This window comes from Bombyx mori, chromosome 4 (assembly GCF_030269925.1).
Source record: "Bombyx mori chromosome 4, ASM3026992v2".
Taxonomy (NCBI): Eukaryota; Metazoa; Arthropoda; class Insecta; order Lepidoptera; family Bombycidae; genus Bombyx; species Bombyx mori.
Window position 1 is genome coordinate 521,760 of NC_085110.1, and position 15,140 is coordinate 536,899.

The window sequence follows — 15,140 nt, forward strand, 5'->3', positions numbered from 1 at the left end:
TGCGGCATCCGACGAGGAAGTTATTAAAAGCTGAGCTTAAAGTTGTCCAGTGCTTTGTTTGCGTTCGGAGTCGGCCCCGGAACAACACTACAACACTGCAGACCCAGTTTGTTCAGCTATTGATCAGACGGCTATTGCCACCGAGTCAGGCGGGAGCAATAAACGTTTTCAAATTATAATTATTTGTTTCAAACTAAAGACATACAAGCTACTTAAACAAAAAAGTGAATAAATAGTGCGTAAGTCATAAACCTTCCTCAAAGCGCAACAGCTCTTCCCGAGTTATTGTTCAAGTTTCACCTTAATAGGAAAAATGACACGTCTGAGCAGTAAGATTAAAAACTAGAGTAGTAATTATGCTTGTAAAGATGGATCAACTAAAGTGGACTTGGACGGGTTATTTATTTCGAAGTACCTAAAAAAATTGGCAACATTATCAATGGTACCCTAGAGACCGTAAAAAATATAGAGAAAGACAAAAGATGCGATCGGAGGATAAGCTAAAGCTGTCAACGGATCCCAACTAGTGGAAGGTTGCTGACGATACACAGCAATAGAAGATGTTAGGCGAGGCTAATGTCAAAAGCTACACTGAACTGAAAGACTTTCTGTAAAAACACACAAAAATTAAATAAAAGATTTTAAAAGTTCAGGATAAAAGGCCCATTGATTGATTGATTGATGAGTCCTTTCATCCTTTTGTAATTTCAGTTTGTTAAACACCGTGCTCGTATTATATTATATTTGAATCATTGAAAACCAACATAAACCACTTATTACTATTAATATTATTGCTCTGCATGGACAGGCGAGCTCATGGAACACCTAGCGTCCGGTGGTGATCAGGGCCAACAGACAACATATGGTAGGTGTCGCGACACATCCTGACAAAGGAGGTCCAAGTCACGCAGCTCATGACCATTTGCGATGAAGAGATACTGTTGGAACCCCCTGCCCCACCTGGGGGCCTTGAACAAACAAACAATAGATTACAAACTATAAATTACTTAGAAAGTAGCCCCACCCCATCAAACCTGTGCTTAAAGCACAAAACAACGTTCGTACTACCTAAAGATAACAAAGACAACGAGAACGCTTAACTGAACAAAATGGAAAATTTCATAACATTTATTTCTGTCCTCATTATATCAAGGAAAAGCTTTTGTGTTTGTTTTTATATTTCTCTTTTTTCGAAATGTGCTCAACAATGGTGCATTGTGACGAGCCGGACGCAATCAGGCACCAACCTCTGCACCACCGAATACTCTGCGACCACTTTTTTATTTGCCCCTGTATACATTGCGGCGATGAATTTAAAACATAAAATATTATTCTAAGAGACTCAGCCTTGTACGTCAAAATAAAACAATAAATGTATCAAGAATTGAATGAAGCGATGGCGCGTTACAATTCATTGTTGTCATCGTCTGAAAATTGTGTTTTGTTTCACAGTTTCGATATTTTCTCGTCCCCGTGTGTTTACCGCTGAGCGGACGATCCTCATTAAGCAACAGATATTTTTTAACTGCTCTTAGAACGAATTCTGGCAGTAATGTTGAAAGTGGGTCGCCTATTGTATGAGAGTTTGCAGGTGCCAAATTGGATGCACCTAAGCTCTGTATAAGCCGTATAGCTTTTGGTCTCGCTATTTATTATTAAGGAATTTCGGGTGGGTGAATTTCAGAGGAATATTGCTTTGAATTCATGTTTAATGTGGTATAGTATAATTAGTTGGGAATAGGATAGGTAAGCGGAACAATCATTTGCGCTTCTAAGAAATACTGAAAGATAAAACAAAATAAAGTACTTAAGAATCTAAAAGAATAAATTTCACTCAATTCGTTGAATCTCCATAAACTAGGCTACATTCGGCTAACTGAAAAGCCACGAATAATATTAACATACAAAAATTGTATTACCTCCTATATGCAGTAGACAGATCTATTCTGAATCCAGACTCCTCCAGCGACCACCTACGACTTCTCTAACATACGTCAATAGTCAGTAGTAGACACTAAACATGTGTTTTCTCATCCTTTTTAAGCTTTGCCTTAATTAAAACTACGTTCGCAGTTTCATGGTCACGGATGACTACCGTGGCTTGTACTTAAGACTGGTGGAAACAGTAGAAAATATGAAACTTCACTCTCCGGTTGAGATCTATCCTGCTCTACAATCCCTATTTCGCAGGGAAATCCCTATCATTCCTAAGGGCAGCTGACGACGAGCTGCAGGACAGAACAGAGAGCTAGCCGTAAAGTATGATCCCAAACAAAATACAATATTAATACATAATTACAGCCGCTGTGACGTTTCCAATACTATTTATTATTCATTTCATTCCTTATCTGTTGTTTTAGTTCCCCTCAATTTATTACACAAAGATATTTTAAAATAAATTGTGCATTATTTTTATCAGCAATGTAAATCACATTCTTAATAATAATTGTTAATCACGTTTAAAAATAAACTGATAAAAAGTTATTATCACTTCAAATTACTCCACTTTTGTTGCTAGGCATGTCGATAGCCCGCTGGGTTGGGCACCATTGTACTGGCTAGATTTGAAGGGTTAGGTGCTATTGTCCTGATAAAATGGAGACTTCGAATTCATGATTAAAGAAGAAAAATACCTTTTCAAAAATTACTACCGCTAAATATAAAATTCAACAATTACATACAGGAGGAATACGAACCATTACATATTATAAAATGAATAAATAATCGAAAGATTTAACTCTAAAGAAATTTTTAATAGAATTTTTACACAAGTCCAAAATTATAAACATATTTCACTTACAAAATAGAGGAAAAGTAATTACTGAGCTTGCAAATAATTCATTGTCCAATAAACAATGTAAGCGGGGTCGCATTGTAATCAGCACCGCCAAAAACCTTCCATACTTATAATGACGCCGCCATAAAAAGCCGGCCAAAGACTTTTACGACAACACCCTCGTAAATTCCTCTTGCAAAATTCTTACACTTATGAATTTTAATATTTATTACACTCATTGTATGTATGCCTACGTCGGTGGCCTCTCTGTGGTTAATACTATGTACATATTAATACATTTATGCTTGACGTGGCGGTCACACATAAACCGTCCGTGATTCAAACTTACAAAACTGACCTTGCTAAACGGGTATTAGAATTAGATGAATGGATAAGTAGTCGTAATAATTCGAACAGCTGCGCCCAACAAATTTTATTATTCAACAAAACCCAACAAAACATAACGTTAGTTAATTTTTTCTACGATATTTTTTATAAAGATCGTGCCAGAAATCAAATGAGTTGTGCTTGAATGATGTAATTGTAAATTCCTTATCGATAACGAGAGTTTTCGTAAAACTTTGATTCGTCGGATACCATTTTATGGGTAAAAGGTCTGTCTTCTCCGGTGTTGGATCTCTGGAAAAAAATTTTCATACATGAAATTACAATATTATAACATTAATGTTGAATTAGTCATCAGTCCAAAAGTCTCTTGTTCGAGAGACAGCTAAATCAAAATCAGCGCAAGAGTTCAACTGTTCCCATCGGCAAAATTCTTATTGTAACAGCACTGCAAACAGTGACTGCTGACCGTGACGCTCATGAGTAAGTGTACTCGCTACACTTTTCTGTTTTTATGAATAAGATACCGAGTATTATAATGTTTGTTCTCACCCCTCAAGGTGAATGGTAATATAGTATCATAATTATATGCGATGACTCTGTAACACAGAAGGCCAACAACCGGTTTATCGATCCGTGTAGATGATAATGTAGAATTGGTAAAAATGGAACGTATGAAAAGAGAGTGAAACGGAGCGTTAAGGTGAGGGAGAGAAAACAGTAAGAAAGAGAAAAGAAAATGACAGACAGAATGACAGAGAAAAGGAAGATGGCGAAGACGGATAAATGAAAAAGGCACAAGAAGAGTGTCAATTAATTTTTAATTAATATAATAAAGAAGATTTGGAAGAGAAGAGTTAAAGTGTAACAGTGGAATATTTTTATTTTATGTGATACGATCCCAAATCTACAGTAATAAAATTTGTCATTAAATAAAACAATAAACCCACTGCACTAACTTATTAAAGTAGTTAAATAACTATAATTAAAAGAACTGATTAAAATCAAGCTCTGTGATATCTGTTTAATATGCAACATTGTATATATCCACTGTGGTTTGTTAATTGTCCTTCGCATTCACGGGATATTTTACTCCGAACATATAAAAGTCAAACACACCAATTCCACAATATCTATAATGAGTACAATGTTATAATATAATATAAATTAAAAAGAGTAAACCAAACTAGACACTATAAGATATCAATTGAAACTAAAATTACGTTTTTACAATAAATTTAAATCGACGCGCGCGAAACTCGTAGCATGACGTCACGGGACACCTGCGCGTTCGGGAACTCCGATCTCGGCCGATGACGCCCGAGTGCAACGAATGTTGCACGCTACAAATATACTGTAGCTAATTAAAACTTGAATCTCAGTAGAAGCATTACAGACAAGGACGGATAAATTACACACAAATACTTTTTACTTATTTGCTTGTGCAATTAATTGAATACAAATAAATGAATTTTCATTACAGAATACAATGTATCATTGCTGATTTATCTTTTTTTTTTTTGCAGATACCAACCACATTTAAAAATATATTAATTATAACTTAGTCACCTCTGACAACTAATTATTAGTTAAATCTGATGATATCTTATACCTGAAAAGCTATTTAAGAGTGAAGAGTGTGTCAATAATTAGAAGAACACACGCCCGAAAAATATTACCCTCCATGGTAAAAAGAGAAACTTTATGCCAACAGAAGATTTCAATGAATATTCGCCAAAATTTAAAAAAAAAAATTAAATTTGAAGTCTTCGCACCCACATTACTTTAATAAAATGAATTTTTAAGAGAGGAAAAAAGACTTACCCAAATTTAGCGAAATTAGTCCACATCGTCGTCATTCTGTCAATGATTTTACTCTCAAATAAAGTTGGTACTGGAAAAATACTGAACAAATACATAAGATCATCAGCGTGGGACGCCCCTGGTTCCGCCCAAAATCCTGAGATCAATTTGACAAAGTTCCTCCATCCATCATATCGAAAATAATAATTATAGACTGGCAGATCATTATTCTGCAAGAGTAGTTTTGTCTCAGCAAAAGCTGGATACAAGAAAAACGGATCAGCATGGTACTTCAAAAACTTCAAAATACTCTCCATTGAATTTGAATCCTCGCTCATGTACATCTTGTGCAATTTCTGACAAACTTCTTTCTTGAGTTCAGCTGGAATCCGTAAATTTCTTGGTAAACCGATTTCAAATTTAAAACGCGTAAGAGTAGAAGAGTCCTCTAGGCCTGAAAAATAGTAGCCTTCATTGTCATTGACCCCTAAAATCACTGGTACTTTGTTGTATTCACCTCTGGTAAAAATATCGAATGGCGATTCTAGAAGAAATGGCTCCACACCAGGGTGTGATTTTTCAATACAGGGAGAATTAATTAGCTGAGCTGCTGCTACTTGACTTTCTAGTAATGGGACGGGCGCGCCCACAATACTTTCTATGGTGTGGTTCATATGAATGTCATAAAGTTGATACGGATCCATGGTTTTATATCCTAAGACTTCAGCTACTCTGCTAGCATATTTAATTGGTTCGAATTCGACAGCCCATGGTGATATCGACGACCCACTTTGGAGGATAGCCTTATGGAAAAGACCTTTAGAAGCTGGTGAAACGATATGTAAAGAAACAGACGCAGCACCGGCGCTTTCTCCGAAAATCGTCACATTGTCAGGATCGCCGCCAAAAACTTTGATATTTCGTTGAACCCACTTCAGTGCTGCAACCTGATCTTTCAATCCTGCATTTCCTGGAGCATCTTTGATTCCGAGACACAAAAACCCAGTTACGGCTACTCGGTAGTTAAAGGTCACTAAGACAATATTCTTACGGACCAGGTAATCTGGGCCAAATAGAAGTCTCGACGATGATCCTTCACGGAATCCACCTCCATGGATGAAAACTTTCACCGGTAAAAGTTTATCGACTTCTGAGTAAAGTGGATGGAAAATATTTATAATGAGGCAATCCTCTTGGCCCCAAACAAAGTTGTCAGCAAATTTTTGTGGACACCTCACATGTTCATTTACAGCATTGAACACACCATCCCATTCCGGCTCTAGGCCTGCTGCCTGCAACGTGAAAACTCAGATATAAATCATTCAAAACTTGTAAAGTGATTAAAATATAAAGGATATTAATCGAAAGTGCTTAACAATTGTTCAGTTTGTCGAATGCAAAAACTCAATCGTTCACATTGTGATTATCTATAAATTAATAACAAGACCTTGAACCTGTGTCTACGTCGAACAGTAGCATAAGGTATCCCAAAATATTGAACATGTGACCCGTCCGGGGCAACCTGCCCGCTGACGAGCCGATGGTTACTCAGTCTCACTGCCGGAGTCGGTTGCCGCACCAGCCTTCCCGCCCAAAGACTCCACAGCACGACCCACTTTATTGACACGCACATGGTAACTCCACATAGCACTACAATCACTCACAGCTACTGCTCGACTGGTTTCTTCACATTATCTTACTAATAATTTACTATCTTGAAGGACAACGCCAGATAAGTTTTTGTTGTGTTTCTTTATACGTTCGCTTCTTATTAATCGAATGTTCGCATAATCACAACAACTAAGGATTCGTCACTGTTGTGTTTCTATAGTAAATGGTAATTATTACAGTTAGTTTTGTTCGAGTTTTATGTAAAATGTATCGTAGCTGTAGGTACACTGAAACTTTATTTATATTAATTTTCAAATAGGAGTTTGGTATTTAAGAGTTTCTTTGGTGGATCGCAAGGAAATCGGAAATTCAATCAGACACCCCAAAATTTGTGAAGCAGTATGTAGGAATCGAATACGAATTGAATAAAGACATAAGATAGGCAAGGTCCAGCTCTACGTCAAAACTTTCAGGATCTGAGCGCGCAGAACGCCGCAGCACTGAACGAATGGCACATAAAATCCCAAATTTAAGGTCGACCTGAACAATATTAAACACATTTGTCGAGTAGCAGATAGCTGGTAATAGTACCAACGTTGTAATTTTGGCTGACGATTCCTATTATTATAATCGTAAAATGACGATTGTTCCTGATGAAAATTTAGTAGTTTTATAATGATTCGGTTTTTACTGTAGCAGTAATAATAATTATCAGAATTGCTTAAAAATTGGGACAGCAGATACAGTTGTTGCAAAAATTCAGTAGAAAAAGATTTATGAAATTTAAACTTAACTTTGAACAATAAATGGTTGTAATATGATAAGCTAGTGAGAAACGGGGTAGTTGTGGTTACGGGCTGACTATGACAAATCAAAATTAACAGACAATACTGACTATACTTATATTCGTGTTCGTGTAGGTAAGACGCCTGGAGCAGTGGCGCTTAGTGGCCCGCCCTAGCTTGGCAAGCAATACAAACTTATCTACTCAATTTATTCAGGGAAGAAGAAATAGTGTGATAACTGTGTGATCACTAAGGTGTCAAGGATTAAGGACCATCACACTAGGTGGACAGGAGCTGTCAACTAGAGATCTAGTGATGTAGTCACCAATATGGACACGTGTTCACTCACGTAGAATAATTGTTAAGTAGTCTGCATATTAACAGTTTTTCAATACTAATTAGTTAAAACATTACGAGTACGCAATTCAATCAGACTAATACAATTACGGGAATTAAATTGTCTGTGCCGGTGCGCAGTTCCATTACCCCTGTAACTATAATAATAAAAGAGATTCACGTCACCCGCACTATCGCATAACTAAAATATTGTTACGGCTTAATTGTTAATACTAATAGTTACTCGAGCCCGTAAACCTCATAGATAGATATGAGGCAAGACATAAATTTTATAACTGCTTCGCGGTAGAGATCAGTAGGACGGTGCACCATACTCGGATAGGGTCACAATATGCTGATTAGTGGCAGTCAAATTTTGTGAACATTAGAGATTGGGTCTTCAATAACTCGCTAGTTCATAAAACCTATATGGTAAAAAGAAAAACGTCGAATAATGACAATAAATAAAAAATCTATCAAACTTTTATCCATTTATCTTCTGACATCTATACAGCAGTTTTGTAAATTTTGTTATTTTATAAGTAATATTTTATTTTGCTATGGATATTTCGTATCAGTATTCTAAGAAACGATGCCGTTTCGGTGGTCAGCCTCAGTTCTGCGAGCAGGGCCCGGAGATGTGCGACAGCATCGCCACGAATGTCGTCGAGCACAAGAACTTCATCCTGCGGAACCCCGTGCACCAGCCCACGCAGCACACTCCTTTCTATTCTGAAAACAACGCTAATACCATCAGGTAGTCTTTCTAGTCTTAGAAACATTTCATTTTAACCAGACGTCTGTAGTTATCCGTGTTCCAAGTGTTCCCTATGCTCGCCTTCACCGCTGTGACTTGAAAATTCAGGTTTTGCTTATTGCCAGATATATGTATTATGACATTCTGCAGACTTAATAATAAAAAAACGTATAGCAATAAAACAAGTTTATGTAAAATACATATATCAAGTGCTCTCCTCACAGATCTCATGACTGCTTACAAATGGTTACGACGCAACAATCGTTCAATAGTAATCTACCATGAGTGCTCGTTGAACTTGACGTTGGACCTTGTCAATTGACTTCAGCTTCCACTTAGCAACAAGTGACTCACAAACAGTAAACATAACAACAATAAAGGAGCACGTAAATGAGCGCTGCTGAGTCATGGGCACATATATGAGCACTGCTGAGCCAGGGACATTAATTTAAGCGCTCTGTGACATTGTAGAACGGACTACAGCTCATCAGGAGCGAACCACGCGGAAGGTGGGTGGCCTAAAGATGTCAGCGTCATCGATCCCGAAGCCACACAGCGGTACCGACGTAAAGTTGAAAAAGATGACAACTACATCAACTGCGTCATGTCCACTGCTCCGGTAGGTATACGAGAAAGAAATAAGTCGCCAATGGAATCAATAAAATTCAAAGTATAAGCCGTTGTTAGTAACCATATTTATTTTAAATTACTTGACGCCTCAATTCTTCGTCATCGCTAAAAATATGAAATTTGTTGAAACGATTCACTGAATTCTACTGAATGCCGCGATGATCCTCGGGCAAAAAACGTGACCTGAAAGGAATATTTCATCCTATTTATCGTAAACAAGGAGTTTGTTTGAAGTTGTTGTAGTCTAACTCATAAGAATATCAAGCAATGTGACAATTCTGTTGTTCATGTCCTGTAAGGGGATACTTTATTTTTCTAAGTAAATACAGACTTGACAAGTGTTAAAAAAATTATATTATATGTATTGTAAAAAAGCCGCAAGTACAGCAATGATATCTTTTGGTTTGAAAGGTGACAGTCAACTCTGATACAATACTGTTTTAACTGACCTGTGTCTCAAGGTGGGTGGTTGTATTCGTGATCTAGTGTCCATGCGTTCCGATTATTGGAACTTCAACTTCAGAACAGGTGGACGAGTTGATGTCGGGCAATAGAATACGAAAGACGAATAAAATACTAAAGAATATCTGTTATTGTACAATGTTCTGTAATTTTTCTTGTAGTCCAAGACCTCTAATATCCCGTCACACAGTTGTCACTAACAGTAATTACTAAACCAAAGCGGCAATAACGAGAAAACATCACAACATCCACAAACAAAACACGTTCTCTGCGATATATTATAATCATAGCTTTGTATTTGTATTATGTAGGAGATGGATCATTACGTGCTCCAAAACAACGCCATCGACATGTACCGAACGTACTATGCAGAAATGCCATCTATGCCAGAACTGGAACGCATCAGCTGTCGCACTGTGAACGTGTATCGCGACGGTGATGGAACGGAAGCGACGCGACCGGTCAGCTCCATATGCTGGCAGCCTGATGGCGGCCAACGCTTCGCAGTCACCTACATCGACGTGGACTTCAACCGCAACGCGCGAGCGCCCATTGTCTCTTACATTTGGAACTTGGAGAACGCGAATCAACCAGAAGTAACGTTCACACCACCATGCCCGCTCTTAGATTTGATATATAATCCTCGTGATCAAAACCTTATGGCTGGTGGTTTGGTTAATGGACAGGTCGGCGTGTGGGACGCACGAAAAGGCGGCGATCCAACTCTCACATGTCCACCGCATGTTGCCCATCGAGATCTTGTGCGAAACGTCATATTCATCAACTCTAAATCGGGACTAGAGTTCTTCTCTGGAGGATCAGACGGGGCCTGTAAGTGGTGGGACATCCGAAACATGAGTGAGCCTGTGGAAGAGATGATTTTAGATGCAGTGAAGTCTTCATTTGACGTTCAAACGATGGCTAAAGCTAACGGTGTGACAGCATTAGAATTCGAGCCCACTATGCCGACGCGCTTCATGGCTGGAACTGAAAACGGACTTATCATCGGAGGCAACCGTAAAGGAAAGACACCGTTAGAGAAAATACCTCTTAAGGTACAGTACCAATAAATATGAATGACCCTAAAAATCTCCCATTGTTTTCGGTCTATCAAAACACCAAACTGTACTGCAACTATTATTAAAGTATTTTATATTAGAAGGAATAGTCAAACAGACCTACACATTTAGAGAGATCATAAGAGATCCAAATATCCGAGAATTCGACATTGGTAGTAAAATTTCAAAATTGTATTTCAGATGGAAGCGCACCTGGGTCCCATCTGGTCCCTGGAGCGTAATCCGGGATTTTTGAAAAATTTTCTAACCGTTGGAGATTGGACAGCACGAATTTGGAGCGAGGACTGTCGCGAATCTCCCGTACTATGGTCTCCTCTACATCGGCACAAGATCACTGCTGGTACTTGGAGTCCAACTAGGTATATGGATATTTTTATTTAAAGTTTCTTTTACGATCGATACGAATACGAGAGTCCATACGATCCCAAGCTACACTAGGTACTAATCAGCTACCTGAGTTCATTGATATCACATCCTAAGCAATTTAATAATACAAATTCGAAGTTTCCATGGCATTAGAAGGGTGGCCCCTCCTAAGCTACAAACTGGAATCGAAACATCGTAGCAGAATTTTGTAGGACTGGGATACAATCCACTATTTTTTTATTGCCTTTTTAAGCAAACGAGCATATGGCCTACCTGATGGTAAGTGGTCACCGTCGCTCACGGACGTCAGCCACGCCAGGCGCACAGCCAAGTCGCTGCCTACCATTGAGTACTCTCCGCAAGCCATGTTTGAAGAAGAACATGTCACGTGACTCAAAACGTTCCAGTAATAAAAGAGGAATACGTAAATACCTAGTACCTAATACTTTAAGATTATTGAGCGAATAGAAACGGTTAGCCAGTCAACAATAATATGTTTGTTATGTTATAGTATGTTTTTAACATATATAAAAGGTATAACACGTATTAACATATAGTAGGCATACATAACATGTTTATGAAACATAATAATATTTAGGTTAAGGATCATAAAGATAACAACTATGTCCGATAACTACTCACAAAATCAGATACCATGTGACTCGCCCTTTTGAGCTACTGCTATATTTTCCTATCCATCTACACATACGAGTAATGCTCTTACATATTTTCCTACTTTACTCCATAATTCCAAATCCCCTAATTCTTGTGTAAAGTACTATGCCTATGCCTAGCACTATGCCTATTTCTGCTGCAAATCAACCTTTTGTTCATATTTGTAGAATAGGACAGCCGCCATCGATAGGACTTCCTGTAATTGGAATGGGCCAGTGGAATTGAGATTTCAGTCTATATGGATCAATATGAGCAGTGGTATGCTGGGTGGAGTGTCTAGCTAGATGGGCTTGCTTAAAATACAACTATGTGGTTAATAATTTGCGAACTCTGTTTCTAGGTCCTCATTGATGCTGCTGGCTCAGTGGAACGGGACGCTAGCGACGTGGGACCTGTTGCGGCGTCAGCATGAGCCCGTACTCACTATGCACGTCTGTGATGAACCGCTTTTGAGGCTCAAAACTCATGAAAGGGTTGGATAATTAATCTTTTCTTTCTTTTTATTTGTTTCTTGTTTGATTTTTTTGATACTGAATCTATTGAAAGTAAGACTTAGAAAAGAATTGTGTAGAATATTTACAAGTAGATAATATAGTAATCTATAATATAGAAGTGGTGTTTGTTTCCCATATTCGGACAACTCACACGGATAGGTGGGCGCCGCCACCATCCTGCCTATTTATGCAGCAATACTTTGCCTCAACGTCATCCTTTACGTCAGCACTCCACAGATTTTAAGTTTGGGATAGAATTTATTTCTCATGTCTCAAGCTACGTAGTGATATCCACGTTATTACGTCTAGTAACCAGCCATTGCCAGCAGGTGGACAGTGGGCTTGCCCGCTTTTCTAGCGCAAAGAAAAAGGATCTTGTACTTGTCCAGCTTCAATTATTTATACATTATATATTATGTATTTTAGAAAGTCTTTATGTTGTAACAATAATGTATTTAGCTCTAGAACAGGAACACATTTTTAGTATAAACCAGCGATTTAACGACTTATGGCTTAGAACTAACTACGCTGCTAACAATAGTAAAAGACCGCAACGTCAGCTGACAACGTCATTGCAAGTGACGGTCATTATGAACAAAATAGCTTTTTACCAAACTATATTATAGTGGCCACTGCTTTATCTTCAGGGTACGCTCGTGGCTTGCGGGAGTCAGAAGGGTAGCATTTTCATGGTGGAACTGTCGCAAACCTTGACACAGTCTGATAAAAACGATAAGACATTGCTGACAGCGGTAAGTACAGTTATTTCATCTCTTGGAGAGAGGTAGGAGCTCGAGATAACTGTTGCAGCGCTGTACGAGATGCAACTGATAGCCTTATTTGACCACGATTAGTTTTATCAAGAATACCCGACCCAAAACAAGAAGGTGGATAATATCTACCAACCTGAAGTTAGCCGGTTACTGAAGCATAGATACCACGACGTGACTTCCACAGCAACCCTTTACACGAGATGTGGTCTTAATTATCCTGTTACAGCTTGTACTAAATTGTATTCATCTTGTACTAAAAACGTGAAATAAGTAAAACTATATTAATTAACTAAGAGCAATTTACTTGTACTGCTTTTCTATTTACAATGTTGTTTCGCAAAGATTCGTACATTAATCTTGCACTACTAAATGTTCACGCAGAACTTTGACTGTTGAGGCGCCACAGATCTGCACAATACACTAGATTTATATTATTTTAAATACGACATGAGTTCCGCATCAATTTATTGCAGATGCAAATGAGGATCGTTCTGTTAAGATTAAAGTAGATACCAAAGTTGGAAACATTCCCACTGCAAACTATAATCATTAAGATGCTCTCACCTTAAAGGAGCTATGACACTAGATACCATACTTTAGCAAATAAACTGACAATGACTGCGTCTACTCTTCTTGGATCTTCAGTAAACCTCAAGTACACGTAGACGTAGTCTGGGATCTATTGTTAACAGTTTGATATTTTACTGGTGGTAGGACCTCTTGTGAGTCTGCACGGGTAGGTACCACCACCCTGCTTATTTCTGCCGTGAACCAGTAATGCGTTTCGGTTTGAAGGACGGAGCAGCTGTTGTTGTACTTGAGACTTTAGAAATTATATCTCAAGGTGGGTGGCGCATTCACGTCGTAGATGTATATGGGCTCCAGTAACCACTTAACATCAGGTGGGCTATGAGCTGGTCCACCCATCAAAGCAAAAAAAAGTTTGATATTTGTACGATTAGGTATTGGAACGGGAGAGTAAAAGGGAGCGTATTCTGGAGGCTCGCATGCGTGAGATTAGATTGAAGATGCGTCAGGCCGAGGAGGGCTCGCCGCGCGCCTCGCTCACGGAGCCCGAGCTACCCTTTGACGTCAACGCTGTCACGGCCGAGTACTTTGCAATCGTGAAGAAAGAACTAGCCGCCCTGTGAATTTATTTTATATGTGGTTTATTGTTTGTAATGATCTAGTTATTTTGATTTGTTTTTTAAGATTGAATTTGTAAGTTGTTTTGAATGAATTCTTTTTAATTTTTGCCTCTTGTTTCTCTTTAACATTATATATTCATCTATTTATGTAATACAACGCTAAATGTAATTAGCGTGTTTTCTAACGTCGGTGTACATCTGCCATTGCCATGACATCAGCAATACCAGAAGTACAGACAAACTCTGTCCACTGCTTTTTGGTGTCACCAAAATTTTTCAGATTTTGAGTGATCATATTATTTCTTCATAGTCCATATCGATTACAAAATCCTCATATGTTTATAATGTACTAATACTAATAATGAGTAATTTATGAAGAGTGTCATGACTTTCAACAATCACTGATTGAGGATGGAATTTACCAACCTCTAGTAACGAAATATAATTGCCCCGCCACACTAAGATAGTGCAGTAATGATACTATACGGTGTATTTTACCTTTAAGCGACCTGCGGTCCAAGATTGATTGCTACACCAGTTAATCCTATGCAATGGAGATTTGTCTTATATCCAAAGCATAAATTAAGACATGCTCTGTTATTGACTAGCTCGGTAGCGCAGTTGTTAGCACCCCTGACTCCTGAACTGTGGTCGTGGGTTCGACTCCGTCCAAAAAACATTCATGTCAGGGGCTTTTTTTACTCTGTTTGATATCTTTATGCTATGCATTTATTTAAAATTATATAATTTAATAAATCAGTTTCTGGTTCCCATAGCACAGGGAGCTCTAGCTTAACCATGTGTCCCCTATTAGTTATTACATAGATATTAATACAATACATTTATATAAGTAATTACATATATTAATACATAAGTTGTCGTGGCCAAAAGGTTGAAACGTCCGGGTCATTCGTATCTAGCGATGCTCCGGTGTTCGAATCCCTCTAGCAAGTACTGGCAAGTAAGTAGTAATTTTTCCAATGAAATACATAGTTAATACATTTTCTCGATTGACTTCCACGGTGAAGGAATAACAATGATCGTGTAATACAAAAGAAAACCCCAAAATTATAATTTGCGTAATTAGTGGTAATAAGACC

The 15,140-nt window shown here is 38.1% G+C and overlaps 2 protein-coding genes and 1 non-coding gene across 3 annotated transcripts; 1 reads left to right on the top strand and 2 right to left on the bottom strand.

Moving 5' to 3' along the window:
- Positions 1-241: 241 nt before the first annotated feature.
- On the bottom strand, positions 242-346 carry Mir3428 (microRNA mir-3428). Its single transcript, NR_107707.1, has one exon. It is a non-coding gene; the product is annotated as a microRNA mir-3428 (primary transcript).
- Positions 347-3,194: 2,848 nt separating this feature from the next.
- Positions 3,195-6,603, bottom strand: LOC100862797 (antennal esterase). Its single transcript, NM_001257023.2, is given in 3 exon segments — positions 3,195-3,415; positions 5,290-6,216; positions 6,483-6,603. Coding segments are annotated over 3 exon segments (1,089 nt in total). The 5' UTR covers positions 6,558-6,603; the 3' UTR covers positions 3,195-3,328.
- Positions 6,604-8,109: 1,506 nt separating this feature from the next.
- On the top strand, positions 8,110-14,147 carry LOC101743082 (dynein intermediate chain 3, ciliary). The gene is made up of 7 exons (XM_004929073.4): positions 8,110-8,413; positions 8,885-9,032; positions 9,817-10,560; positions 10,765-10,943; positions 11,966-12,098; positions 12,767-12,871; positions 13,855-14,147. The coding sequence occupies exons 1-7, from the start codon at positions 8,217-8,219 to the stop codon at positions 14,041-14,043; spliced, it is 1,695 nt and encodes a 564-aa protein (XP_004929130.2). The 5' UTR covers positions 8,110-8,216; the 3' UTR covers positions 14,044-14,147.
- Positions 14,148-15,140: the final 993 nt, after the last annotated feature.